Genomic DNA, 26237 nt, shown 5'->3' with positions numbered 1-26237 from the left:
ATCCACTTAACCTATGCAACTAAGGAGCAATTTAGCGTGGCCAATCCACCTAACGTACACATTTTTGGACTGTTGGAGGAAACCAGAGCACCCGGAGGAAACCCACACAGATGCTGGGAGAACGCGCAGACTCCCCACAGATAGTGACCCAAGGCCGGAATTAAACCCGGGTCCCTGGTGCTCTGAGTTAGCAGCGATAACCCCTGTGCCGCCCAGATGTGACTGCAGAGAGAGTAGATGTGCCAGTTATAATCTTCCGAAGCTTCTTTGATTCTGGATTGTTGTGAAGACAGAACCTCATCTCCTCAGGGATTGTGTAGCAGTCAGTCCTACTGATACAGACGTGGGCAGATCATCTCAAAAAGTGACTTTGTGAGAACACGATTGAGTGGGCTTGTTCCCTCTTGCTTCCCCCACCATCTGCCTCAAACGGAGGTTCTTCAGGACTTGGCCTGGTTAGTCAGTAATGGTGTTACCGAGCCACTCTTGGTGGTGGGTATTGAAGCCCCCATACCCAAGGTATTTTCTGTGCCCTGACCACTGTCAGTACTTTGTCCAATTGGTATTTAACGTGGGAGAAGTAGTGATTCAGTAGCTGAAGAAGGATGGTGTATCAGTGTGAGGTCTCCTTACTCAGGTTTGATTTGATTCCCCAAGACACCATTGGGTCCAGAACCTACGCTGAGGAGTCCCAAGGCTCCCACAGTGCCATCTAAGGTGTCTGCGTCAATGGGCAGGATACGCCCAGAGATGGTGATGGAGAACTGGGATACTGGCTCGAAGGTGTTGTTTGACGAGTGTGTGGGATAGCTCTGCCAAGTCCCCAGATGGAGGACAGTAAGTTGACAGGGCTGGGTGTGCCATTGTCATATCTGATGTCTGAGTCATTGCGAGGTGGTGCATGCAGTTTTATTCCTTTTCAGTTTTTCTAAAGCTGTTTGAAATGACCCAGCAAAGCACTCTGCTGTGTCAGATAAAAGTCAACCACATTGCTGTGGTTGTACAGTAACATGTAGGCCAGACCGGGTAAGGATGGCAGATCTCTCTCTGGGAATTGACGAACTAGATGGGTTTTGATGACGATCTAGTCATTTCACTACTGAAACTAGTGAAAGTGAAATCACCTTCCTCTCCCAGCTAACGCGATGGGACTTTTCAAGCTTCGAGATTATGAATTACCACCCCACTATGACTCTCTCTGGGTATCTGGAACAAAGGGGACTCTGACAAGACTTACTTAGAATCCCTCCAGTGCAGAAGGAAGCCATTTGGCCCATCAAGCCCGCACTGACAACAGTCCCACCCTGTCCCTATCCCTGATTTCTGTGTCTCCTTCCAGCCTAATAAATAAGAACACTAATAAATAATTTGTCAGAGAGCAAAGGTTCTTGTCTCACGCCAAACCTATAAATCTCCCTGCTAAACAAATATGTTCCTGCACCCCTGTGCTCCGCCAACTAATGCCCCCACACTGGCCTGATTCATATGACCCTCATCCACACCCCCCTATCCTGCCCACCACAACACAAAATACCCACAAACAAAACGTCACTCCGTCCCACTAGCTCCGGTAGCTCCCCACCCCAACAGACACACGCGAAAAGTTAAAGAACAGGATACAGGAAAGCATCAACCCATCCTTCAACCCACTACCCACCAACACCTCTATCAGGGAACAACCCCCCCCCCACCCACCCAACCACCACTTGACCATCCACCAGACACCAGTCTACTGTACCCCCAGAAAAAGCCCCTACCCCAATCCGGAGACATACTCAGCAACAGACGCACAAAAGCTTCCCAGCCAGGTAACCCAAAAAATCCTCCGATGCACGCACACCACCTTGACATCCACCCCAACCCCCGGAAACACAAACCGCTCCCCGCCCCCAAATCTATCAGCCCCCTCCCTCTAACACACACCATCTCATCAACCATATAAAATACATGTACCCATTACCCTCTTCCTCCAGGGGTCCCTACCAAACCACCCCCTCCAACAAGTACACATCAGAAAAACTAACATTACTAATAATAAAAAAAGGAAAAGGCTCAAAGGACAAGAAGACGACAAACCACAATATACAGGCAAGGCATCGCAGGGGGTGGGGGGGGTGCAAAAAGGGTTAGACGTGAGCCGAATGAAAAGAGGCAAAGCGAGGAGAAAAGGTGATATGTCCTCTGTGTTTGAACCCCAAACTTGCTAAACCTGGTTAGGCTTTTGCAGACCTGGGATGGGATTTTACAGCCTCACTCGGGTGAGACCGGAAATTCCCACCCGAGGCCGATGGCGATTTCTGTTGTCGAACCCTCGCCCATGCTGATTCCATGGCGGGTGCGATGGCAGAGTCCCGGCCATGGTGTTGGGTCACACTGTTGAGTGTATTCCCTGACACACTTCCTATCTGTAACATTCTGAGTGTTGTGAGGATATTGGAGAATCTGTGGTTGGGTTTCAGGTAGCTTTGAAGCACTCATCAGGATTAGTGGTTTATGTTAGGCCACATGAGCCTCAGGATTAAATAACCTCGTGGTTCTTGTGTGCATCCGCATTTTGTAGACATACGGTTTGATTTTTTTTAAACTAGTTGCCTCAGAACGCCAGGGACCCTGGTTCGATTCCTGGCTTGGGTCGCTGTCTGTGCAGCGACTGCATGTTCTCCCCATGTCTGCTTGGGTTTCCTCCGGGTGCTCCGATTTTGTCCCACAGTTCGAAAGACGCGCTGATCAGGGCGCGTTGGCCGTGCTAAATTCTCCCTCAGTGTACCCGAACAGGCGCCAGAGTGTGGCAACTAGGGGATTTTCACGGTAACTTCATTGCAGTGTTAATGTAAGTTACTTGTGACAGGAATAAATAAACTTTAGTTGCCAGTTTGAGGCCAGGCGTAGCATAAACACATACAGACCTGCCTTAGATTGATGCATCCTGCAGGGAAGACTCAAGGTCCTGCCCAAGCCCATGATAATGGGTGCGACTGTTCGATTTCGATCACCTTATCTGTAAGCCCCCTCTCCAGATTTTTCTCCTGCTCCAATTTTTTGGCCTGTTACTACATTCCACTATTTATGGCTGCTCTTTCAGTTGCCTTGACCTCAAATTTTGGAATTCCAGCCCTAAACCTCTCTGTGATTGCCCTTCTCTTTTCCTGCTTCTATGCTGCCCCATTAAAACCTACCCCTGAGCAAGTTTTTGCTTCTGTGGAGTGACGGTTTTGTTGGATCACGCTGCTGTGACACATTTCATTATGTTAAAAAGTGCTGGGTGGCACGGTGGCACAGTGGTTAGCGCTGCTGCCTCACAGTGCCAGGCCCAGGTTCAATTCCCACCTTGGATGACTGTCTGTGTGGGGTTTGCACATTCTCCCCGTGCCTGTGTGGGTTTCCTCCAAGTGCTCCAGTTTACTCCCACAGTCCAAAGATGTATCAGGTGAGGTGGATTGGCCATGCTGTGTTGCCCCTTAGTGTCCAAAGACTTATTAGCCATGGTAAATGTGTGGGGCTATGGGGTTAGGGCAGGGTTCAGTCAGAGAGTTGGTGCAGACTCGATGGGTCGAATGGCCTCTTTCTATTCTGTAGGGATTCTAAGTTGTTGTAGACTCTCAATCTCCCCCTGTGAAGAGTGTTTTGTGTTTGCAGTCTGCCAGGGTTGAGAACTGGGTTGAGTGCCTAACCTCACTTGGAGAAGGTTCCTGGCAGCGTGCAGAGGCAGCATGACTCACCCTGTCGCTCTGGCTCAGAGTGTGGACTTGGGTTCCCCGTGTTTTAACCAGTTCGGTGCGCCATCCCATTCTCCATGCAGCATTCTTGTTGCTGAACTGACAAACTCTCCATCCTCACTGTTGTAAATACGTGTTTGTTCAGAAAGCCAGCAAAGGGAAGTGTAGTGTGCAATTTGTAACAAAAAATTGTCATGAGGGAAAAGGGAGTTTGAAAGTGTGACGTTTGAAAGTTTGGAAGTGTTTTGGCAGCCTCCAGTCAACGTTCCCACATCACTTTTCCCAGTGCCCTCTGTGATATGTCTCCCCCTCACTGCCATGATTGGCAGAGTGTCACTCTATGATACAGGACACAGGGTCCCTGTGTGGTACTGGGCACAGGGTCCCTGTATGATACTGGGCACAGGGTCCCTGTGTGACACTGGGCACAGGGTCCCTGTGTGACACTGGGCGCAGGGTCCCTGTGTGACACTGGGCGCAGGGTCCCTGTGTGACACTGGGCGCAAGGTCCCTGTATGACTCTGGGCGCAGGGTCCCTGTATGATTCTGGGCGCAGGGTCCCTGTATGATTGTGGGCGCAGGGTCCCTGTATGATTGTGGGCGCAGGGTCCCTGTATGATTGTGGGCGCAGGGTCCCTGTATGATTGTGGGCGCAGGGTCCCTGTATGATTGTGGGCGCAGGGTCCCTGTATGATTGTGGGCGCAGGGTCCCTGTATGATTGTGGGCGCAGGGTCCCTGTATGATTGTGGGCGCAGGGTCCCTGTATGATTGTGGGCGCAGGGTCCCTGTATGATTGTGGGCGCAGGGTCCCTGTATGATACAGGGCGCAGGGTCCCTGTATGATTGTGGGCGCAGGGTCCCTGTATGATTGTGGGCGCAGGGTCCCTGTATGATTGTGGGCGCAGGGTCCCTGTATGATTCTGGGCGCAGGGTCCCTGTATGATTCTGGGCGCAGGGTCCCTGTATGATTCTGGGCGCAGGGTCCCTGTATGACTCTGGGCGCAGGGTCCCTGTATGATTCTGGGCGCAGGGTCCCTGTATGACTCTGGGCGCAGGGTCCCTGTATGACTCTGGGCGCAGGGTCCCTGTATGACTCTGGGCGCAGGGTCCCTGTATGACTCTGGGCGCAGGGTCCCTGTATGACTCTGGGCGCAGGGTCCCTGTATGACTCTGGGCGCAGGGTCCCTGTATGACTCTGGGCGCAGGGTCCCTGTATGACTCTGGGCGCAGGGTCCCTGTATGACTCTGGGCGCAGGGTCCCTGTATGACTCTGGGCGCAGGGTCCCTGTATGACTCTGGGCGCAGGGTCCCTGTATGACTCTGGGCGCAGGGTCCCTGTATGACTCTGGGCGCAGGGTCCCTGTATGATTCTGGGCGCAGGGTCCCTGTATGCTTCTGGGCGCAGGGTCCCTGTATGCTTCTGGGCGCAGGGTCCCTGTATGATTCTGGGCGCAGGGTCCCTGTATGATTCTGGGCGCAGGGTCCCTGTATGATTCTGGGCGCAGGGTCCCTGTATGATACTGGGCGCAGGGTCCCTGTATGATACTGGGCGCAGGGTCACTATGATACTGGGCGCAGGTTCCCTGTATGATACTGGGCTAAATGATGGTTCAGCTCTGCTGTGTTGATGCAGCTTGTGTTAAAGTGAGGTGGGGCCAACCTTTCAACCTCCTAAGCTTGCTATGTTTTCCAAATCCTGGCATCTTGTGAATCCAGGTTTTTAATCTCCTGGTGACCATGATTTCTGCCTGTTTTGATTTGATATATTATTGTCACATGTATTGGGGTACAGTGAAAAGTATTGTTTCTTTGCGCAACACAGACAAAACATACCGTTCATAGAGTACATGGGTAGAAGGAAAGGAGAGGGTGCAGAATGCAGTGTTACAGCCAAAACTAGGGTGTAAAGTAAGATCAACTTAATATCTGGCAGGCCCATTCAAAAGTCTGATGGCAGCAGGGGAGAAGCTGTTCTTGAGTTGGTTGGTACGTGACCTCAGACTTTTGTATCTTTTTCCCAACGGAAGAAAGTGGAAGAGAGAATGTCCAGGGTGCGTGGGGTCCTTGGTTATGTTGGCTGCTTTCCCGAGGCAGCGGGAAGTGTAGACAGGCAATGGATGGGAGGCTGGTTTGTGTGATGGGCTGGGCTATGTTCACAGCCCTTTGTAGTTTCTTGCGGTCTTGGTCAGAGCAGGAGCCATACCGAGTTGTGATACATCCGGAAAAAATGCTTTCTATGGTGCATCTGTAAAAGTTGATGAGAGTGGTAGTAGCCATGTCAAATGTCCTTAGCTTCCTGAGAAAGTAGAGGCGTTGATGGCCTGGGCTGTTGCTACTGGAATTTTCTCCTTGAACCTCTCTCCCTCCCTGACTTGCCCTCCCCCAAGTCACTACTTAAAAACCTGCCTCTTTGACTGAAGTTTTGGTAATCTATCCCGATACCATGGAGTGTGGCACTGTGTCTAAAATGTTTTCACTCCAGTTTGGTATCTTGGGGTGTGTTATGATGTTAAGTACACGTTGTTGTGAGGTGCTGGATAACCACTGGTGCCCCTCAGTGCCCTCGACCGTGTTTGGGAGGGGTGAATCTAATTCATCACAGTGTACTTTTCATTGCAAGCTGTGACGTACGGATGTGTTGCTGTTATTGTTGTGTCCCAGTGCAGCGTCTCACACAATGAGAACGTAACTCGTTGGGCAAATGAATGTGAAAGAGTCAATCTCCTGTATTTGACATTAGGACTTGTGCTTGAACTGTTTTCCGGGAACGTAGAACTATCTCAGTGGCACAGTAGGAGGTGTTTTCTCTCCACTTTTGTGCTGTTGTATCACTGGCGAGGCCTGTATATATATAGCCCATCCCTGACTGGCTCGGTAAGCCACTTCACAGGGCAGTTAAAAGGTCAGCTGTGTTGGTGTGGGACTGGAGTCATGTACATACCAGAATCATTTGATTTGATTTGATTATTGTTTCATATATTAGTATACAGTGAAAAGTATTGTTTCTTGCGCACTATATGACAAAGCATACATTCATAGAGAAGGAAAGGAGAGAGTGCAGAATGCAGTGTTACAGTCATAGCTAGGGTGTAGAGAAAGATCAATTTAATGTAAGGTAAATTCATTCAAAAGTCTGATAGCAGCAGGGAAGAAACTGTTCTTGAGTCGGTGGGTACGCGACATCAGACTTTTGTATCTTTTTCCCGATGGAAGAAGGTGGGAGAGAAAATGTCCAGGGTGCGTGGGGTCCTTGATTATGGTGGCTGCTTTTCCAAGACAGCGAGAAGTGTAGACAGAGTCAGTGGATGGGAGGCTGGTTTGCGTGATGGATTAGATTCAGGCCAGGAAGGCAGCTCTGCTTCCCTATTGGACATCACTGAGCTGGTTAGGTTGTGGCAGCAATCTAAGCAACTCACTAACTGACTTTTGTTTCAAATAAAAGGGTTTAGGGGGTGTGGGGTGTGGGGTGTGGGTGGTGTTTGTGCATGTTTGAAGTCACATTTTCCAGTCTAGTTCCAGGCTGCTTGGGTTTCCTCCCACACTCCAAAGACACATGGGTTAGATGGGTTGGCCATGCTAAATTGCCCCTTAGTGTCCCAAGATGTGTAGGTTATGGGGATTAGTGGGGTGAATACTTGGAATTACGGGGAACAGGTCTGGGGTTACAAGGATTGAACCTCGGTGGAACTGTTGTTTGTGCAGGCTCGATGGGCTGAATGGCCTCCTGCTGCACTGTGGGGATTCTACGATTGTATGAATATAACCACTACATTACCAAAGCTGAACTGGCGCAGTGTAGGAGCTTTACCTTGTACCTGGCCTCGAAGGAGCTTGATCCTAATTATCAGATATTCAACACCATCTCTCTTCTCTCCTCTTTCTTCTCCCTCTCTGCATTATGGGCTGAACAGTGTGTTAAATTTGAGATGTAGATTTCTTAATCCTTTAATAGAATGTGGGTATCGCTGGCTAGACCCAGAAATCATTGCCCATCCCCTCATTGCCTCTTGAGAAGGTAGTGGTGAGTCACCTTTTCCAGCTGCTCCATGTGGTATACCCACTGTGACACTGAAGGAACAGCGATATAGTTCCAAATCGGAATGGTGTGTGCTTTGCAGGGGAAGTTGCTGTGATGGTGTTCCCATGTGTTTGCTGCCCATGTCCTTCTAGGTGGTAAGAGATCTTGGGTTGGAAGGTGCTGGCATTGAATCTTGATGACATTGTGTCAAAGTTGTGTCCTGTTTGCAGTGGCTCCCAGGGAGGTACAGTAGCGCAGTCAGTGGGTAGGGCCAGACTGTTTGTTGACATACCTGTGACCTTTTGGGAGATTATTAGTCCAAGTTCAGGGCAAGTATTCATTGGGAAGGCAGAGATGTTGGAGCTGAGTCACCCTGTCCTGTTTCATTCATCAAAGACATATCTTCACCATGGGTCATACATACGTTTTGCCTTCTATCCTGTACTTGCTCACCCTGTGAATGAGTTGTTCTGACTTCAGCCCTGCCAGCTGATGCCTCCTTGCTCGAGGTAGCACTTACTATCTCTATAGGAGCCCAACTCTCTCGTGCACCCTCTCCCCAAGAATCCCGGTTGTCCCTAATAATTCATCCCTTTGGTGTGAGGGTCAGTTTCATGACTCTCTTACCTCTGCTTATCGTGAGGTAACCATATCTATGTGAAATCTGTGTCCTTTTGAGCTGTGAAATATATAAGCTGTCTCTTAGAAAATTCTAACAGGGGTTAGACAGAGTAGTTTCAGAAAGAATGCCCCCAATGGTGGGGGAGTCCAAAACTAGAGCTCATAGTTTGGGGATAAGGGATAAACCTTTTCGGACTGAGTTGAGGAGAAACTTCTTCACCCAGAGAGTGGTGAATGTCTGGAATTCACTACCACAGAAAGAAGCTGAGACCAAAATGCTGTGTGATTTCAAGTAGAAAATAGACATAGCTCCTGGGGCTAAAGGGATCAGAGTAGGAGGGAGGTGGAATCAGGATATTGAATTTGATGGTCAGCCATGATCAAAATGAATGGTGGAGCAGGCTGGAAAAGAATTATAGGTTTTAGTTTAATTGATGCTCCAGAGTCTGAACTGTGTGAAATGAGGATGAAAAGCTGCTCATGATGGTGGGAGCAATTTGTTGTATCTCTGAGACTGTCAGTGTAAGTGCTACGCTGAAGCTTTTCGTACTGTCCTTCCTCTCGCTGCCTGACGCCAGCATGTGTTTGTTCTGAGCTGTGATAGCCTGCTCTTTGTCAGGTGATTCCTGTGACATTGCACTAAGGACAGAAAGGATGAAGAGATTGAGGAGTTTGTGTCTGCTGGCGATAATACAAGTTTGTTGTTTCCTTTCCAGATTACGTCTACTTTGAGAATTCATCAAGCAACCCTTTCCTAATCAGAAGAATTGAGGAACTAAACAAGGTAGGCAAATGTACAAACCCTCCATTTTAAACGAAGCAGCACGCATTGACTGAGCAGCCAGTGTGACTGAGTCAGCAGCTGGACAAAGCTTCACGCTATGAGTCTGTCAGACTGCTCCTAAAGTTTGCTGCCTTTTCCACTGAACTTCCGATTGTCTCGTCCCAGGTGGAACTTTCCTGGGAACTTTGCCTGAGAAATGCATCGCTCATTTCAGTGCAGATGTGATATCTGTTGAATCGGTGTGCGTGTGTGGGGGGGGGGTTTTGCAGCATGGGCACGATGGTGCTGTGTATTGAAATTCCAGCTGGCTTGCGGGCCCGGCTTTAAGCCACACAGAATGTGAAGGGTTTCCATTCCAGCTAACTGACCTGGAGCAGACGGTAGTGTTTGCGCTATTTCCCCCATCAGGTTTCCTGCACCTCTTCTTGATTCCTACCTGGCGTAATCTGCACAGGAGCTGGGAACAAGCTTTCGCTTGGCTTTGCTATTCCCCCGAGGTGAGGTGCTATGGATACAGACTGCACAAACACGGTGGGCACAGTAGTTAACATTGCTGACAAGGTCCCAGGTTTGATTCAGGCCTCAGGTCACTGTCTGCGCTGAATGTGCATGTCCTCCCCATGTCTGCGTGGGTTTCCTTGGTAGTCATGATATGGAGATGCCGGTATTGGACTGGGGTAAACACAGTAGCAGGTCTCACAACACCAGGTTGAAGTCCCAACGGGTTTATTTGGTAGCAAATGGCATTTGCTGCCAAATAAACCAGTTGGACTTTAACCTGATATTGTTAGACTCCTTACTGGGTTTCCTCCCACAGTCCAAGCTGTGCAGGTTAGGTGGATTGGGCATGCTAAATTCTCCTTTGTGTCAGGGGGACTAGCAGGGTAAATATGTGGGGTGCAAGGGATGAAACCTGGATGGAATTCTTGTCGGTGCAGGTTCAGTGGATCGAATGGCCTCCTTCTGCACTGTAGGGATTCTGTGAAGTCAGATATGAAGCATTGACCATTTGGGTGAGGTAAACAAGACGATTCTCATGGCGGTATCTGGCAGGAGTCACACCTTAGGGAGAAGGGTAGAACATAGAACATTACAGCCCTTCAGCCCTCAATGTTGTGCCGAGCTATGTCCAATCCCAAGATCAAGCTATCCCACTCCCTATCATTCTGGAGTGCTCCATGTGCCTATCCAATAACCGCTTGAAAGTTCCTAAAGTGTCCGACTCCACTATCACAGCAGGCAGTGCATTCCACGTCCCAACCACTCTCTGAATAAAGAATCTACCTCGGACATCCCTCCTATATCTCCTACCATCAACCTTATAGTTATGCCCCCTAGTAACAGCTGCATCCACCTGAGGAAATAGTCTCTGCACATCCACTTTATCAATCCTTCTCATCATCTTATAAACCTCTATTAAGTCGCCTCTCATCCTCCTCCGCTCTAAAGAGAAAAGCTCCAGTTCCCTCAACCTTTCCTCATAAGACCTACCCTCCAAACCAGGCAGCATCCTGGTAAATCTCCTCTGCGCTCTCTCCAATACTTCCACATCCTTCTTGTAGTGAGGTGACCAGAACTGAACACAATATTCCAAATGTGGTCTCACCAATGTCCGATATAGTTGCAGCGTAACCCCACAGCTCTTAAACTCAAACCCCCTGTAAATAAACACAAATGAGATTGTAACCTGGTGGCTGGGACTGTCTCTGTTTTAAACCGGGTAGAGTCCAAACTTCTATGTCAGACTTTCAGTAACTTCAATTCTTTGAAACCACGTGTATGCAAGTCAGTTCATGAGCCGAAACCAGCCCTGCCATTTCAGCGGATTCTCGTTTCCATTTTCTAGTCAGTCCTGGGGCGTCATGACTGGTGCCTGATTGATCTGGAAACCGAGAACAGGCTCTGGTTGTATGCTGGTGTGTGTTAAAGCAGCTGTAAATATTCCTGCGGGCTTTTCATTGCTGATTGAAGTGCAGTGTAATTCCCTGGCTAACGGCTGTCGCAGATGGCATTCCTTGCTGCTGGCGAGGGAGCTGGACGCCTCTGCCGTGTGCGCCACACACTCGAGCAGCAGCCAACACTGTCGCCGGGTGACCCTTTGTTCTGACTGGGGGGTTGGCACTGATTTCAAAGAAAGTTGCATGCATTGTTTCGTATAACATTGGTACACATTTCCCCAACCCCCTCAGTCCCGCACCCCCCTCCCCTCCCCGCTCTTCCCCATCTCCCCCACCTCCACTCCCCCCTCCTTGCCCCACCCCTCCCCTCTCCCCCACCTCCACTCCCCCCTCTCCCTCCCTCCCACTCACCTCCCACTCTCTCCCCACCCCCCCCCTCCACCTCCCCCGTCTCCCCCGCACTCGGCTCCTCTCCGTCCTCTCCCGCGCCCCCTCTCCGTCCTCTCCCCCGCCCCCTGTCCGTCCTCTCCCCCGCCCCCTGTCCGTCCTGTCCCCCCGCCCCCTGTCCGTCCTGTCCCCCCGCCCCCTGTCCGTCCTGTCCCCCCGCCCCCTGTCCGTCCTGTCCCCCCGCCCCCTGTCCGTCCTGTCCCCCCGCCCCCTGTCCGTCCTGTCCCCCCGCCCCCTGTCCGTCCTGTCCCCCCGCCCCCTGTCCGTCCTGTCCCCCCGCCCCCTGTCCGTCCTCTCCCCCCGCCCCCTGTCCGTCCTCTCCCCCCGCCCCCTGTCCGTCCTGTCCCCCCGCCCCCTGTCCGTCCTCTCCCCCCGCCCCCTCTCCCCCGCCCCCCGCCCCCTCTCCGTCCTCTCCCCCCGCCCCCTCTCCGTCCTCTCCCCCCGCCCCCTCTCCGTCCTCTCCCCCCTCTCCGTCCTCTCCCCCCGCCCCCCTCTCCGTCCTCTCCCCCCGCCCTCCCCCCTCGCCCTTGCGCCCTCCTGTCCCTCGCCCACCTCTTTCCTGCCATCCACCAAAGACAAAATCCTCTGTATCTGAAGGATCCTTTGTAGTTTGTGAGGAAACATTGTCCAAATAGCTGCCAGTGTGTTGTACAGGGTCCTCCCTTTGCTGTTTGTACATCATTTGCATTTCTAACAGTGAGAGCAGTTTGTTTGGATGCACTTGGCTGCTGTGTAAATGAGACTGTTACCCTGTCTGTGTAAAGGAGCTGAACTGTGTAGCTCCAGGATTCAGGATTTGCCTCTTTGTGGCTCTCCTGAGGGCACTGCACTCCCGGGGCCTTTATTCCTGCTGTTGAATTGGGGAAGTGGTGCCCTCGTGGTACAGCCAGGCCACAGCATTTGTGTGGGAAGCTGCATCAGAGCACTTTTCAGCTGGATGGCAGTGGTTTGCATGTGGATTCAGTTAAAATGCTAAAAATGGCTTTGACAGCCTGATAATTGGAGGAAGTGCCTGCCCTCCACTTGGCACATATCCACAGTGGCAAGATTGAAATCAGGAGCTGTGTGGGACTGTAACTACAGACCATGATCCCGTCGGTGTGGGGCAACATTCCCTGGCATGGAATTAGACATTAGCTATGATTGTACAGTTTCCCTGACGTTAATCACACATCCCTTCTTCCTGTGTAGCTGGTCTCAGTTCTGATGATCACCTTTGGCTAATGTCAGCTTTAGCAGTAGACCTTGCTGTTGATGTCAGGGAGCTGGCACCGTGCCTTACGGAAAACAGTTAAATTATTGTCTGCTTGCATAGTATTGGCTCACTCGGTATTTGCCTGGAATACAGAGCTTTTGCAGGTTATGGAGGTGATCCTGTAGATGGACTTTGTACCCTGAGGCTCAGAAGGTGCACTTTCTCTCTCTCTCATTACCACAGATATGCAAGGTGACCTATTAACACAATCGCAGTATTCCTGTCAGAGAAACCTGCAGCGCAGAAAAAGGCCCTTTAGCCTGTTGTGTCATAGAATTCTTTAAAGTCACTCAGGGTTAGACAGGGTAGATTCAGAAAGAATATTCCCGATGGTGAGGGGAGCCCAGAATTAGGGGTCATAGTTTGAGGATAAGGGGTAAACCTTTTAGAACTGAGGTGAGGAGAAATTTCTTCACCCAGACGGTGGTGAACGTGTGGAATTCACTCCCACAGAAAGTAGCTGAGGCCAAAACGTGTGATTTCAAGAAGAAATTAGATATAGCTCTTGGAGCTAAAGAGATATGAGGAGAAGGGGGGATCAGAATATTGAATTCGATAATCAGCCACAACCAAAATGAATGGTGAAGCAGGCTCGAAGGGCTGAATGGCCTACTCCTGCTTCTAGTTTCTATGTGTCTGTGTTGGCTCTTTGTGGAACGGCTATGTAAATTGCCCATGTTCTCAATGGGAAAGAGAAGGTTCACTTGTTAGCAAAAGCCACTCGCTTTCAAAGTGCTGCTCCTTCGCCAGGTAAGTGGGAGTTCTGTTCACAAACAGGGTATATAAAGACACAAATTCAATTTACAAAATAATAGTTGGAATGCCAATCTTTACAGGTAATCAGTCTTAAAGGTATAAGCAATGTGAGTAGAGAGGGGGTTAAGCACAGATGTGTATTGTCTCCAGCCAGGACAGTAAGTGAGATGTTGCAAGCCCAGGCAAGTCATGAGGGTTACAGATAGCGTGACATGAACCCAAGATCCCGGTTGAGGCCGTCCTTGTGCAGGCAGAACTTGGCTATCAGTCTGTGCTCAGCGACTCTGCGTGTCATATGAAGGCCGCCTTGGAGAATGCTCAAGGGGTATGGAGAGAAAGCAGGGAGTGGGACACTGAAAATGCATGATCAACCATGACCATATTGAATGGTAGGCATGGTATGGAGACACCACACAATCCTGCCACGGCAACTCTGTAAGATGTGCCAGATCATCGACATGGATACCACCACCAGGTACATGGTACATACTCGTGTGATTCGGCCAATATTGTTTACCTGATACACTGCAGGAAAGAACGTCCCGAGGCATGGTACACTGGGGAAACCATGCAGACACTACGACAACGGATGAACGGACATCGCACGACAATCGCCAGGCAAGACTGTTCTCTTCCAGGAAGGGAACACTTCAGCAGTCACGGGAATTCAGTCCCCAATCTTCGGGTAAGCGTCCTCCAAGGCGGCGCTCAAGACAGACGACTACGCAGAATTGCTGAGCAGAGACTGATAGGCAAGTTCCGCACACACGAGGACAGGCTCAAGCAGGATCTTGGGTTCACTACGTGTAACCCCATCCACCATTTGTCCTGGGCTTGCAAAATCCTATGAACTGTCCTGGCGTGAGACAATTGACACGTCTTGAACCTATGATTGTCCCTCTCTCCACTCACACTGTCTGTACCTGTAAAAACTGGCATTGCAACCAGTACGTTGCGACTGAATCTTTGTCTATATATGGTGTGTTTGTGAAGCCAACTCTCCACTCACCTGATGGAGGAGCAGTGCTCCGAAAGCTGGTGATACCAAATAAACCCTGTTGGACTTTAACTCGGTGTTGTGAGACTACATATTGAATGGTAGTGCAGGCTCGAAGGGCCGAATGGCCTAATCCTGAACCTATTTTCTATGTTTCTCTTTTTATTTCCCTTGTTGGACATTTTAACATTCTAGATTAGAAAGGAGTCTTGTTCACATTGTAAGGACTCAATCCCCTTATCCCCTTTACCCACCACTTCTGATCAGTTAGTTTAAAGTTTATTTATTTTAGTAGGCTTACATTAACGCTGCAATGAAGTTACTGTGAAAATAATATCAGGGTAAAATCTGCCCTGGCGATTATTCTGCGTTGTACTGGATTTTCCAATTTATCTGCATATTCCCCTTCCGTTCCACTATTAGATGATCTTCGGACTGCACCAACTAATGTGATTGATTCTTTTATCTTTTGTCTCTATCCGTATAGATTGCGTTTTTGTCTTGTTCATAGCTGCGTAGTTTGTTCCTTTCCACTATCACTATTTTATCCCTGATAATGCAGATATTCCTCCTCGGCATTTTTTTTCTCTCCTTTCTTTCCTAAATACCTTCACCCTGCAATGTTTAATTTTTGGTTCTGATTTTTCTGTAGCTATGTCTCAGCGATCCCTATAATGTCTGGTTCCTCCCCTCGCCTGATTGCCTCAGCCCTCCTGTTTTATTAAAAACACCGTGTACAGACATTATAACTCATTTTTAATACGATTTCCTCTCGCTTTATGTTTAACCATTCTTTCAGATTCTATATATCTATTTATTCCCTTGTCTTCAATGCCCATCTTAATTCATTCTTTTCTGTATTCTCCTGTCCTTATAGATTCCTGGTGTTTCTTGTCGATTCCTCTCTACTATTTTAAAGCCTGTTTCTATCTCCCTATTTACCCTTTCTGTGAGGATGCTGGGTCCCATCCTGGTTCAGGTGGACACTGTCCTATTGCCACACCTGTCCCTGAGCTGGTGCCATACAAAGAAACTCCCACTTTCTCAAAGCCAGCCCTTTAACCGCATCTTCATTTGACTGTTCTTTTTTTCTGCTTTAACGCCAATTTGCACATAATTCAGGCAAAATCCAGTGATTTTGAGGTTCTGCTTTTAAAGGTTAGAGCTTAAACGCGTTATTCTCTCAACAAAGTCTCCATCATTTTCCAGGTATGTCACTTGTTTCAACATAGACCACAGCAACTGGATTTATCCTTCTCCCTTTCCAACTTCCTTTCCAGTCACTGTGAGAGTTCCCTTACCCTGCCACTGGGAAGGCAGTGCACCCTTCAGGGTCCTCGCTGCAGAGGATGCTATCTCTCTTCCTAACTATTGAGTCCCCTTTTACCACCACAGCTCTATTGTGCTCTTCCCAACTCTGCAGTCAGCTGTGCTATGGTGCCGTGGTCTGCATTGTGACTTACAGCCTTTCTCCTTGTCCTCACAGTTGGTGTACATCATAGCTGTTGGACCTGACCAGTGTCTGTAAGACCACCTTGGCATGAGGTGGCACGGTGGTGAGCACTGTTTCCCCACAAGTGACCAGGTTGGATCACTGTCTGTGAGCAATCTGCACGTTCTCCCCATGCCTGTGTGGGTTTTCTCCCACAGTCCAAAAGATGTGCTGGTTAGGTGCACTGGCTGTGCTAAATGTTCCCTCAGTGTACCGAACAAGTGCCTGAGTGTGACGACTGGGAGATTTTCACAGTAACTTCATTGCAGCGTAAATGTAAACCTACTTGTGACATTAATAAATAAACTTCACTTTGTTCCCACTTGACCTCTCCTCGCTTCCCATTTCTGACTCCCTATAATCTGCACCCTCCCTTTCCTGAACTTGTGTTTTGGATGAAACTGTCCAGAAATAACTTCCAATCCTTTTTATGCCAAAGTCTCCTCTTCTCACTGTCCAAGCCCGATGACTCTGAGCGGGAGAGATTCGAGATGGAGACATCATCTACATTCAAGGTGTATCTTGATAGACCCATGAAAAGGGGGCAAACAGAGAGATAGAAACTGCGTATGGGCAATATGCAGTGGACTAGGAATCAGTGCAGGCTTGGTAGGCCAAAGGGGTTCACCTGTATAGTTCTTTCTCGGTTCTTTGATGTGTTTTTTCAGCACAGTCTCATCACAACTGCCACATTCTGCGTTCCAGGTGCCCGTGAAGGTGGTGGTGGGTGATGTTCTGAAAATAGACATTGGCAGCCCTTAGGCGGAGTGAGTTTGGATCAGGGAACTCAGTTTGGGTACAAATAGGACACCACAGTTGGATGGTTGATCATGTTGGCACCAATTTGCAAGAAATTGCCCACTGAGTGGTCTGACTTTGGTGAACATGTCAATGATAGCAGAAGATTGCAGGTTTTTCTTTGTTCTTTCATGAAGAGTTAGCGGGTTTTAGTTCAATCGGGCAGCACGGTTGGTGCAGGCTTAGAGGGCCGGAGGGCCTGTTCCTGTCGTGGAATTTTCTTTGTTCTTTCAAATGAAACCATTCTTTGCCCGAATGTTGGCAAATTGCTGCCACCAGTGGCAGGGTTGTATCCACCAGTCCTACAACACTGCAATAGAACTGCTTCACATTTTCCGATGCATTTGGATATTGTATCATTCCAGTGGGATTTGCAATGCCTCTATCCCTGGTGCTGATGGAGGTGGATGCGCATAAAACACAGAACCTGGAAGCAGGAGGAGGCCTTTTGGCCCTTCAAGACTGTTCCGCCATTCCTTTTCATCATGGCTGATCATCAAATTCATTATCCTTATTCCACCACCCCATCCCTCCATACTCCTTGATTTTTTTTAGCCCCAAGTGCTATATCTAATTTCTTCTTGAAATCATACAATGTTTAGCCTCAACTACATTCAGTGATAGTGAATTCCACACGTTCACCACCCTCTGAGTGAAGAAATTTCTTCAGACTCTTGAGTCATGTTTTGTTGGATTTCTGATGCTGAGAATTTGAGCCTGTTCTTCCCAAATCTTTGTGCTCGCCTCGAATATCTCCACTTCTAAGCCCCGCAATCCTTCAACTGTTGAAGAATAATTGGGTAGTTGCAACCCTTCCTCCCTGGTGAGATTTCAGTGATGGGACAATGCTGATTGTGCTTGAACCGTAAGCAGCACCAAGCCTTGTTCTGTACACTCGGACTGGACTGTGACTGAAGCTGTATCGCAGAATGATGGGTGCAAGTCTGCCATTAGTGGCAAAGATTTGGAGCGATGGGTTGCTGGCATTTGGGCTAAGAACAGTTCCATCTCTTGCACCTTGGTGCCAACGTGCTGAGAAGTCCAGTGACAACAATGCCAGCACTAATGTGTAAAGATGGGCCAGATGGATCAGAAGATTAAAGAAGTCATAGAATCAGAGAACCCTGCAGTGCAGAAAGAGGCTCTTCAGCCCAACGAGTCTGCACCGACCACAATCCCACCCAGGCCTACCCCCATAAATCTAATCCCTCTAACCTAACCATATCAGGACATTAAGGGGCAATTTTAGCATGGCCAATCAAACTAACCCGCACGTCTTTGGACTGTGGGAGGAAACCCACGCAGACACGAGGAGAATGTGCAAACTCCATACAGACAGTGACCTGAGCCGGGAATTGAACCCAGATCCCTGGAGCTGTGAAGCAGCAGTGCTGACTACTGTGCTACTGTGCCACCCATAAGTCAGTGAGAATTAATGACAGATGCTCGAGTTTTGAATTACATGTGTGAATTATTGACCTTTTCAGACTTTGTGACGATGGATGGCACGGTGGTTAGCACTGCTGCCTCACAGCGCCAGGAGCCAGGTTCAGTTTAGTCTGTGCAGAGTCTGCATGTTTTCCCCGTGTCTGCATGGGTTTCCTCTGGGTGCTCTGAAACAGTGCTGGTTAGGTGCATTGACTGTGCTAAATTCTCCCTCAGGCGCAGGAGTTTGGTGACTAGGCGGTTTTCACAGTAACTTTGTTGCAGTGTTAATGTCAGCCTACATGTGACACTAATAAATAAATCTGCTCTATATTGTGGAGGTTGGTGTCTCCATGCTGTCTGCTAGTTTTGTACGCCATAAGTATGCTTTGATTAATAGATGTCTCGTGTGTTTGCACCGATTACAGACTGCGAATGGCAATGTTGAAGCGAAAGTGGTTTGCTTCTACAGAAGACGAGATATACCAAGCACCCTCATCGGACTGGCAGACAAACATGCAAGTACGTTTCTCTCTTTACTGACTCCTTTCACATTTGTGTGTGTCCTACCTTTGCTCTAATTAAGAAAAGGGGCAATGATTTTTGTCCCAAACTAACTGCTTCACCGCTGTGTTTAGATTTAATATTACAGGACCACAGACAGCAGCTACAACCTGACTAATTATTGGAGCGAGGGCCACAGTTGTTGAAGGAAATCATGTTTCCCAACAATAAGGTTGGGATGTTGAGTGGGTAGTCTCGAAAGTTAAAACCTGGAACCAGGCTCTTTTGTGGTGGGGTCAGTATACTGGCGATGTGTCATGGCGGGGGGTGGGCTAGAGTTTTACCCTGCAACTCCCTGTGAGTGCCCACCCTCACCAGTGCTGTACTTCCTCAAGGAGGAATAACAGAGTAGCCTGAGCTGGGCAGTAGGGTGAGGGGGATGGAAGAGAACTCTTGCATGGCAGCGAGAGGCGAGCCTGCTTTCCCATTGCCACATGCAGTGTGCCGGATGGTTAACTGTTCGAATATAGCTGCTGATAGTGAAGAGTTCCGTTTTAATATAACTAATATTTAGTAATGGTAAACATACTTCTACGCTCGTAACCATGCTGTCTGTCCAAATATCCCTCTCCATCTCTCTCACTCCCCCCCAAACCGCCTCTATCCCAATGCCCCCCCCACCTCTCTGTCTCCCACCCGTCCCCCCACCGTCCCATTCTCTCTCCCGCCGGGTCTCCAAACTCCCCCGTCCCCCCGACCCCCCCTGTCCCCCCTACCCCCCGTCCCCCCTACCCCCGTCCCCCCTACCCCCCGTCCCCCCTACCCCCCGTCCCCCCTACCCCCCGTCCCCCCTACCCCCCGTGCCCCCCTCCCCAGTGCCCTGCCCACCTGTGCCCCCCCCCCCCCCCCGTGGCCCCCCTCTCCTCCCCCGTGTCCCCTCCCCCCCCTCGTGGCCCCCTCTCCCCTCCCCTCCCCCGTGTCCCCCTCCCCCCCCTCGTGGCCCCCGCTCCCCCCCGTGCCCCCCTCCCCCCTGTGCCCTGCCCACCTGTGCCCCCCGGACCCCTCCCCCCCCCCCCTCGTGGCCCCCCCCCCGCCCCCCCATGGCCCCGTCCCCCACCCCGTCCCCAACACCTCCCCAATTCCCCCTTCCCCATCCCCCGTCCCCCCACCGTCCCCACTCCCTTCCCGCTTCCCCCCTCCTCTTGTCCCCCTATCCTCCCTCCTCCCCTCCTGCCCCCCCGCTTCCGCCCCCTCCCCCCTCCCCCCACTTCCCACCCCCACTTCCCCCCCCACCCCCACTTCCCCCCCCCTCCCCCCCACTTCCCCCCCTCCCCCCCACTTCCCCCCCTCACCCCCACTTCCCTCTCCCTCCCCCCCCACTTCCCCCCTCCCTCCCCCCACTTCCCCCCTCCCTCCCCCCCACTTCCCCCCTCCCTCCCCCCCTACTTCCCCCCTCCCTCCCCCCCTACTTCCCCCCTCCCTCCCCCCTACTTTCCCCTCCCCCCTCCCACTTCCCCCCCTCCCACTTCCCCCCCTCCCACTTCCCCCCCTCCCACTTCCCCCCCTCCCACTTCCCCCCCTCCCACTTCCCCCCCTCCCACTTCCCCCCCTCCCACTTCCCCCCCTCCCACTCCTCCCCCCCACTTCCCCCCCTCCCACTTCCCCCCCTCCCACTTCCCCCCCTCCCACTTCCCCCCTCCTCCCCCCTCCCCCCTCCTCCCCCTCCTCCCTCCCTCCCCCTCCTCCCTCCCTCCCCCTCCCTCCTCTCCCCCCCGCTCCCCTCCCCCCCCGCTCCCCTCCCCTCCCCCCCTGCTCCCCTCCCCTCCCCCCCCCCGCTCCCCTCCCCACTCCCTCTCCCCTCTCCCCCTCCCCTCTCCCCCTCCCCTCTCCCCCTTTTATGATAGCATTACAATCATGGTGTTTCTGGTGTGTGCTGAGTGTAACACAGACTTGGCAAAGGAAATGGGATGATGTGAGGCAATTGTATAATTGCCTGTTTCCTTGTGCTGTCAGCAGCTGCCGACAGTGTCGCTGAACATTGATGTGAGGAGCTGCCGGCAGTGGGATCAATTGTGTGTGTGTGTGTGTGTGTGTGTGTGTGTGTGTGTGTGTGTGTGTGTGTGTGTGTGTGTGTGTGTGTGTGTGTGTGTGTGTGTGTGTGTGTGTGGGGTGGGTACTGTTGTTGTCAGACCCTGCAGACTTTGAAGTCTGCCGAGGTCTTGTGTGCAGGATCCCAGTGGCTGGGAGTCTCCTGCTTATCAGCAGAGTCATCGCTTCCTGAGGACAGAGGCAGAGGCCAGGCTGGGTGACGTGATGCTGTGCCTGCCCTGGGGCCACACAGCAGCAGCTTTACCTGCCAGCTCCCATTTTGTGCCGTCTTCTGTGCTGAGCTGACAAATGAAAGGAGATGATGATTGCTAATGGATTCCGTTAACTTGACATTCCGTTTCAAATCCTGCCCAGCGCTGTTCAGAAACCACTCTGAAAACCCAGTAACTCTCCACCCACCCACGTTTACACTCTTTGTGTTTTGTTTTGAAAGGAAAACTTGCAGATTTAACCCTGTGTAGCCTGCCTGCCTCTCTCTCTCACCCTCCAGCCCCCCCTGCTGCTGCTGCTTTGCACCTTGTAACATCAGGTGCTGGTGGCTGCATGTTGTGGCCCCCAGAACAGATCTTAAATTTGTGCATAGAATCATAGAAACCCTACAGCAGAGAAGGAGGCCATTTGGCCCATCAAGTCTGCACTGACCACAATCCCACCCAGGCCCTACCCCCATACCCCTACATATTTACCCACTAATCCCTCTAACCTACGCAACTCAGGACACTAAGGGGCAATTTTGGCATGGCCAATCAACCTAACCCGCACGTCTTTCGGACTGTGGGAGGAAACTGGAGCAGCCGGAGGAAACCCACGCAGACACGAGGAGAATGTGCAAACTCCACACAGACAGTGACCCGAGCCAGGAACCGAACCCAGGAGCTGTGAAGCAGCAGTGCTAACCCACTGTGCTACCATGCCGCCCTTGTACAGTTCTGCTCCTGCTCGCCCTTTCCATTTCTCCATCTGTACTGCACCCCACAGCCAGCTGGATAGAGTCCACCGCAGAAGTGTGCTTTGGGACTACTTTTAGTGGCGTTGAGTCCTTGGATCAACAGCTTGGCAGCATTTAAAGCAATTTGCTTCATTCTCCCGTGAACATTTTCAGGCAATTTCTAAAGACTGCACAGGGACAGTGAGCCGCGTCGATTTCCCTCCATGTTGTGAGATTGTGAGGTGTCTCGGAATCTTTTACAAGATTCCCACTTCCTGAATAAGCCCCTTCATTTTGTCATGGAGGTGAGCGTGGTATTCAACTCTGAGTCAGTGACAGTTTGTGCCCCTGTCCCGGTGCTTTCAATGTGCATTCTAGGCTGTTGGATGTATTTAAACTGAAGTTCCATCGACCCTCTGGGGTGGGCACTTCAAAGTTGAAGAACACTGGAATTCTTCCCAGTGGCCTGGCCAATACTTATCCCTGAATCATCAACATGAAAACTGATTACCCGGTCCCTATCACTTGCTGTGTGCAAATTCGGTGCCTCCTTTTCAACAATACAGTAGTGTTTTATGAGTGTCACAAGTAGGCGTACATTAACACTGCAGTGAAGTTCCTATGAAAATCCCCTAGTCGCCACACTCCAGCGTCTGTTCGGGTTACACTGAGGGAGAATTTAGCACGGCCAATGCACCCTAACCGGCACATCTTTCAGACTGTGGGAGGAAACCGGAGCACCCGGAGGAAACCCACGCAGACACGGGGAGAATGTGCAGACTCCGCGTGCAGACTCCACACAGACAGTAACCCAAGCCGGGAATTGAACCTGGGTCCCTCATGCTGTGAGGCTGCAGTGCTGACCGCTGTGCCGTCCACAGTGACTACACTTATTAAAGTGGCTATAAAGTGCTTTGGGAGATGTGCAAGGCACTATAGAAATGCAGGTCTTTGATTTTCCTCAGAGTCGTAACAGAAAGATTCGCAGATCTGATTTCTGCTTTGTGTCATCTCTGGATGGGGATTAAAAACCTGCTCCCACAGTAGCTCCTTCCTCAGTTATTTTCTGAGGCGTAAGGTGATAAATTGCCATCTGTGTTGTGATCAGGACAGAGCACAGGCTGTATCTGAAACTGAAACAAATGAAGCGTTTTTGTTCCCCTCTGTTAGTAAATACCAGTGAGATGTGTCCCACTGTTTGCTTTGATGTGAGTCTGAATGCAAGGGAAGTGGAGAGCTGTTACCCTGAGATTCTGCCCCTTCTGTGAGTTCCTTGGATGTTTGGGGCTTCCTGGGGAAGGAGGGGAAGCAGTGCACCCACAGTAAATGCACACTCAGTGCTGCAGTATAAATCTGGGCAGTTATAGCCCTCACACATTCTTCTCTTTGCTTACTTGCTGGTAGCTTGTTCAATCTGCCAGGCCACTACACAGAGGATGCACCTCCCTATCCCCAAACTGCCCCTTCTCCCCCCCCCCCGACCCTCCCAAACTGCCCCTTCTCCTCCCGACCCTCCCAAACTGCCCCTTCTCTCCCCCGGTCCTCCCAAACTGCCCCCTTCTCCCCCGACCCTCCCAAACTGCCCCTTCTCTCCCCCGACCCTCCCAAACTGCCCCTTCTCTCCCCCGGTCCTCCCAAACTGCCCCTTCTCTCCCCCTGACCCTCCCAAACTGCCCCTTCTCTCCCCCTGGTCCTCCCAAACTGCCCCCTTCTCCCCCTGACCCTCCCAAACTGCCCCTTCTCTCCCCCGACCCTCCCAAACTGCCCCTTCTCTCCCCCCGGTCCTCTCAAACTGCCCCTTCTCTCCCCCTGGTCCTCCCAAACTGCCCCTTCTCTCCCCCGACCCTCCCAAACTGCCCCTTCTCTCCCCCGGTCCTCCCAAACTGCCCCTTCTCTCCCCCTGACCCTCCCAAACTGCCCCTTCTCTCCCCCTGGTCCTCCCAAACTGCCCCCTTCTCCCCCTGACCCTCCCAAACTGCCCCTTCTCTCCCCCTGACCCTCCCAAACTGCCCCTTCTCTCCCCCAACTCTCCCAAACTGCCCCCTTCTCCCCCTGACCCTCCCAAACTGCCCCTTCTCTCCCCCAACCCTCCCAAACTGCCCCTTCTCTCCCCCGATCCTCCCAAACTGCCCCTTCTCTCCCCGACCCTCCCAAACTGCCCCTTCTCTCCCCCTGGTCCTCCCAAACTGCCCCTTCTCTCCCCCGACCCTCCCAAACTGCCCCTTCTCTCCCCCGACCCTCCCAAACTGCCCCTTCTCTTCCCCTGGTCCTCCCAAACTGCCCCTTCTCTCCCCCTGGTCCTCCCAAACTGCCCCCTTCTCCCCCTGACCCTCCCAAACTGCCCCTTCTCTCTCCGATCCTCCCAAACTGCCCCTTCTCTCTCCGATCCTCCCAAACTGCCCCTTCTCTCCCCGACCCTCCCAAACTGCCCCTTCTCTCCCCCGACCCTCCCAAACTGCCCCTTCTCTCTCCGATCCTCCCAAACTGCCCCTTCTCTCCCCCGACCCTCCCAAACTGCCCCTTCTCTCCCCCTGGTCCTCCCAAACTGCCCCTTCTCTCCCCCGACCCTCCCAAACTGCCCCTTCTCTCCCCCGACCCTCCCAAACTGCCCCTTCTCTTCCCCTGGTCCTCCCAAACTGCCCCTTCTCTCCCCCTGGTCCTCCCAAACTGCCCCCTTCTCCCCCTGACCCTCCCAAACTGCCCCTTCTCTCCCCCGACCCTCCCAAACTGCCCCTTCTCTCCCCGATCCTCCCAAACTGCCCCTTCTCTCCCCCGACCCTCCCAAACTGCCCCTTCTCTCCCCCTGGTCCTCCCAAACTGCCCCCTTCTCCCCCCGACCCTCCCAAACTGCCCCTTCTCTCCCCCGACCCTCCCAAAACTGCCCCTTCTCTCCCCCTGGTCCTCCCAAACTGCCCCTTCTCTCCCCCTGACCCTCCCAAACTGCCCCTTCTCTCCCCCGACCCTCCCAAACTGCCCCTTCTCTCCCCCGACCCTCCCAAACTGCCCCTTCTCTCCCCCGACCCTCCCAAACTGCCCCTTCTCTCCCCCTGGTCCTCCCAAACTGCCCCCTTCTCCCCCTGACCCTCCGAAACTGCCCCTTCTCTCCCCCGACCCTCCCAAACTGCCCCTTCTCTCCCCCGACCCTCCCAAACTGCCCCCTTCTCTCCCCCGACCCTCCCAAACTGCCCCTTCTCTCCCCCGACCCTCCCAAACTGCCCCTTCTCTCCCCCAACCCTCCCAAACTGCCCCTTCTCTCCCCCGATCCTCCCAAACTGCCCCTTCTCTCCCCGACCCTCCCAAACTGCCCCTTCTCTCCCCCTGGTCCTCCCAAACTGCCCCTTCTCTCCCCCGACCCTCCCAAACTGCCCCTTCTCTCCCCCGACCCTCCCAAACTGCCCCTTCTCTTCCCCTGGTCCTCCCAAACTGCCCCTTCTCTCCCCCTGGTCCTCCCAAACTGCCCCCTTCTCCCCCTGACCCTCCCAAACTGCCCCTTCTCTCTCCGATCCTCCCAAACTGCCCCTTCTCTCTCCGATCCTCCCAAACTGCCCCTTCTCTCCCCGACCCTCCCAAACTGCCCCTTCTCTCCCCCGACCCTCCCAAACTGCCCCTTCTCTCTCCCCCGACCCTCCCAAACTGCCCCTTCTCTCTCCGATCCTCCCAAACTGCCCCTTCTCTCCCCCGACCCTCCCAAACTGCCCCTTCTCTCCCCCGACCCTCCCAAACTGCCCCTTCTCTTCCCCTGGTCCTCCCAAACTGCCCCTTCTCTCCCCCTGGTCCTCCCAAACTGCCCCCTTCTCCCCCTGACCCTCCCAAACTGCCCCTTCTCTCCCCGATCCTCCCAAACTGCCCCTTCTCTCCCCCGACCCTCCCAAACTGCCCCTTCTCTCCCCCTGGTCCTCCCAAACTGCCCCCTTCTCCCCCCGACCCTCCCAAACTGCCCCTTCTCTCCCCCGACCCTCCCAAAACTGCCCCTTCTCTCCCCCTGGTCCTCCCAAACTGCCCCTTCTCTCCCCCTGACCCTCCCAAACTGCCCCTTCTCTCCCCCGACCCTCCCAAACTGCCCCTTCTCTCCCCCGACCCTCCCAAACTGCCCCTTCTCTCCCCCGACCCTCCCAAACTGCCCCTTCTCTCCCCCTGGTCCTCCCAAACTGCCCCCTTCTCCCCCTGACCCTCCGAAACTGCCCCTTCTCTCCCCCGACCCTCCCAAACTGCCCCTTCTCTCCCCCGACCCTCCCAAACTGCCCCCTTCTCTCCCCCTGATCCTCCCAAACTGCCCCTTCTCCCCCCCGACCCTCCCAAACTGCCCCTTCTCTCCCCCCGATCCTCCCAAACTGCCCCTTCTCTCCCCGATCCTCCCAAACTGCCCCTTCACCCTTCCGATCCTCCCAAACTGCCCCTTCTCCCCCCCCGATCCTCCCAAACTGCCCCTTCACCCCCCCGATCCTTCCAAACTGCCCCTTCTCTCCCCCCGACCCTCCCAAACTGCCC

General features: G+C 52.4%; 1 protein-coding gene across 2 annotated transcripts in view; it reads left to right on the top strand.

Moving 5' to 3' along the window:
- The window catches only part of LOC145337191 (metastasis-associated protein MTA1-like), a 113391-nt gene that overhangs the window by 25558 nt on the left and 61596 nt on the right, over positions 1–26237 (top strand). For both annotated transcript variants that reach the window (XM_080182000.1, XM_080181999.1), the window contains exons 2-3: positions 9073–9140; positions 18637–18730. In XM_080182000.1, coding sequence (XP_080038126.1) covers positions 9073–9140; positions 18637–18730 — 162 coding nt within the window. The remainder of the gene's footprint in view (positions 1–9072; positions 9141–18636; positions 18731–26237) is intronic.

The sequence above is a fragment of the Carcharhinus amblyrhynchos genome, unplaced genomic scaffold (assembly GCF_965287045.1).
Source record: "Carcharhinus amblyrhynchos unplaced genomic scaffold, sCarAmb.v2.hapA scaffold_44, whole genome shotgun sequence".
Classification (NCBI taxonomy): Eukaryota; Metazoa; Chordata; class Chondrichthyes; order Carcharhiniformes; family Carcharhinidae; genus Carcharhinus; species Carcharhinus amblyrhynchos.
Note: the sequence above shows the minus strand (reverse complement) of the source record. Positions and strands in the feature narration are given on the sequence as shown.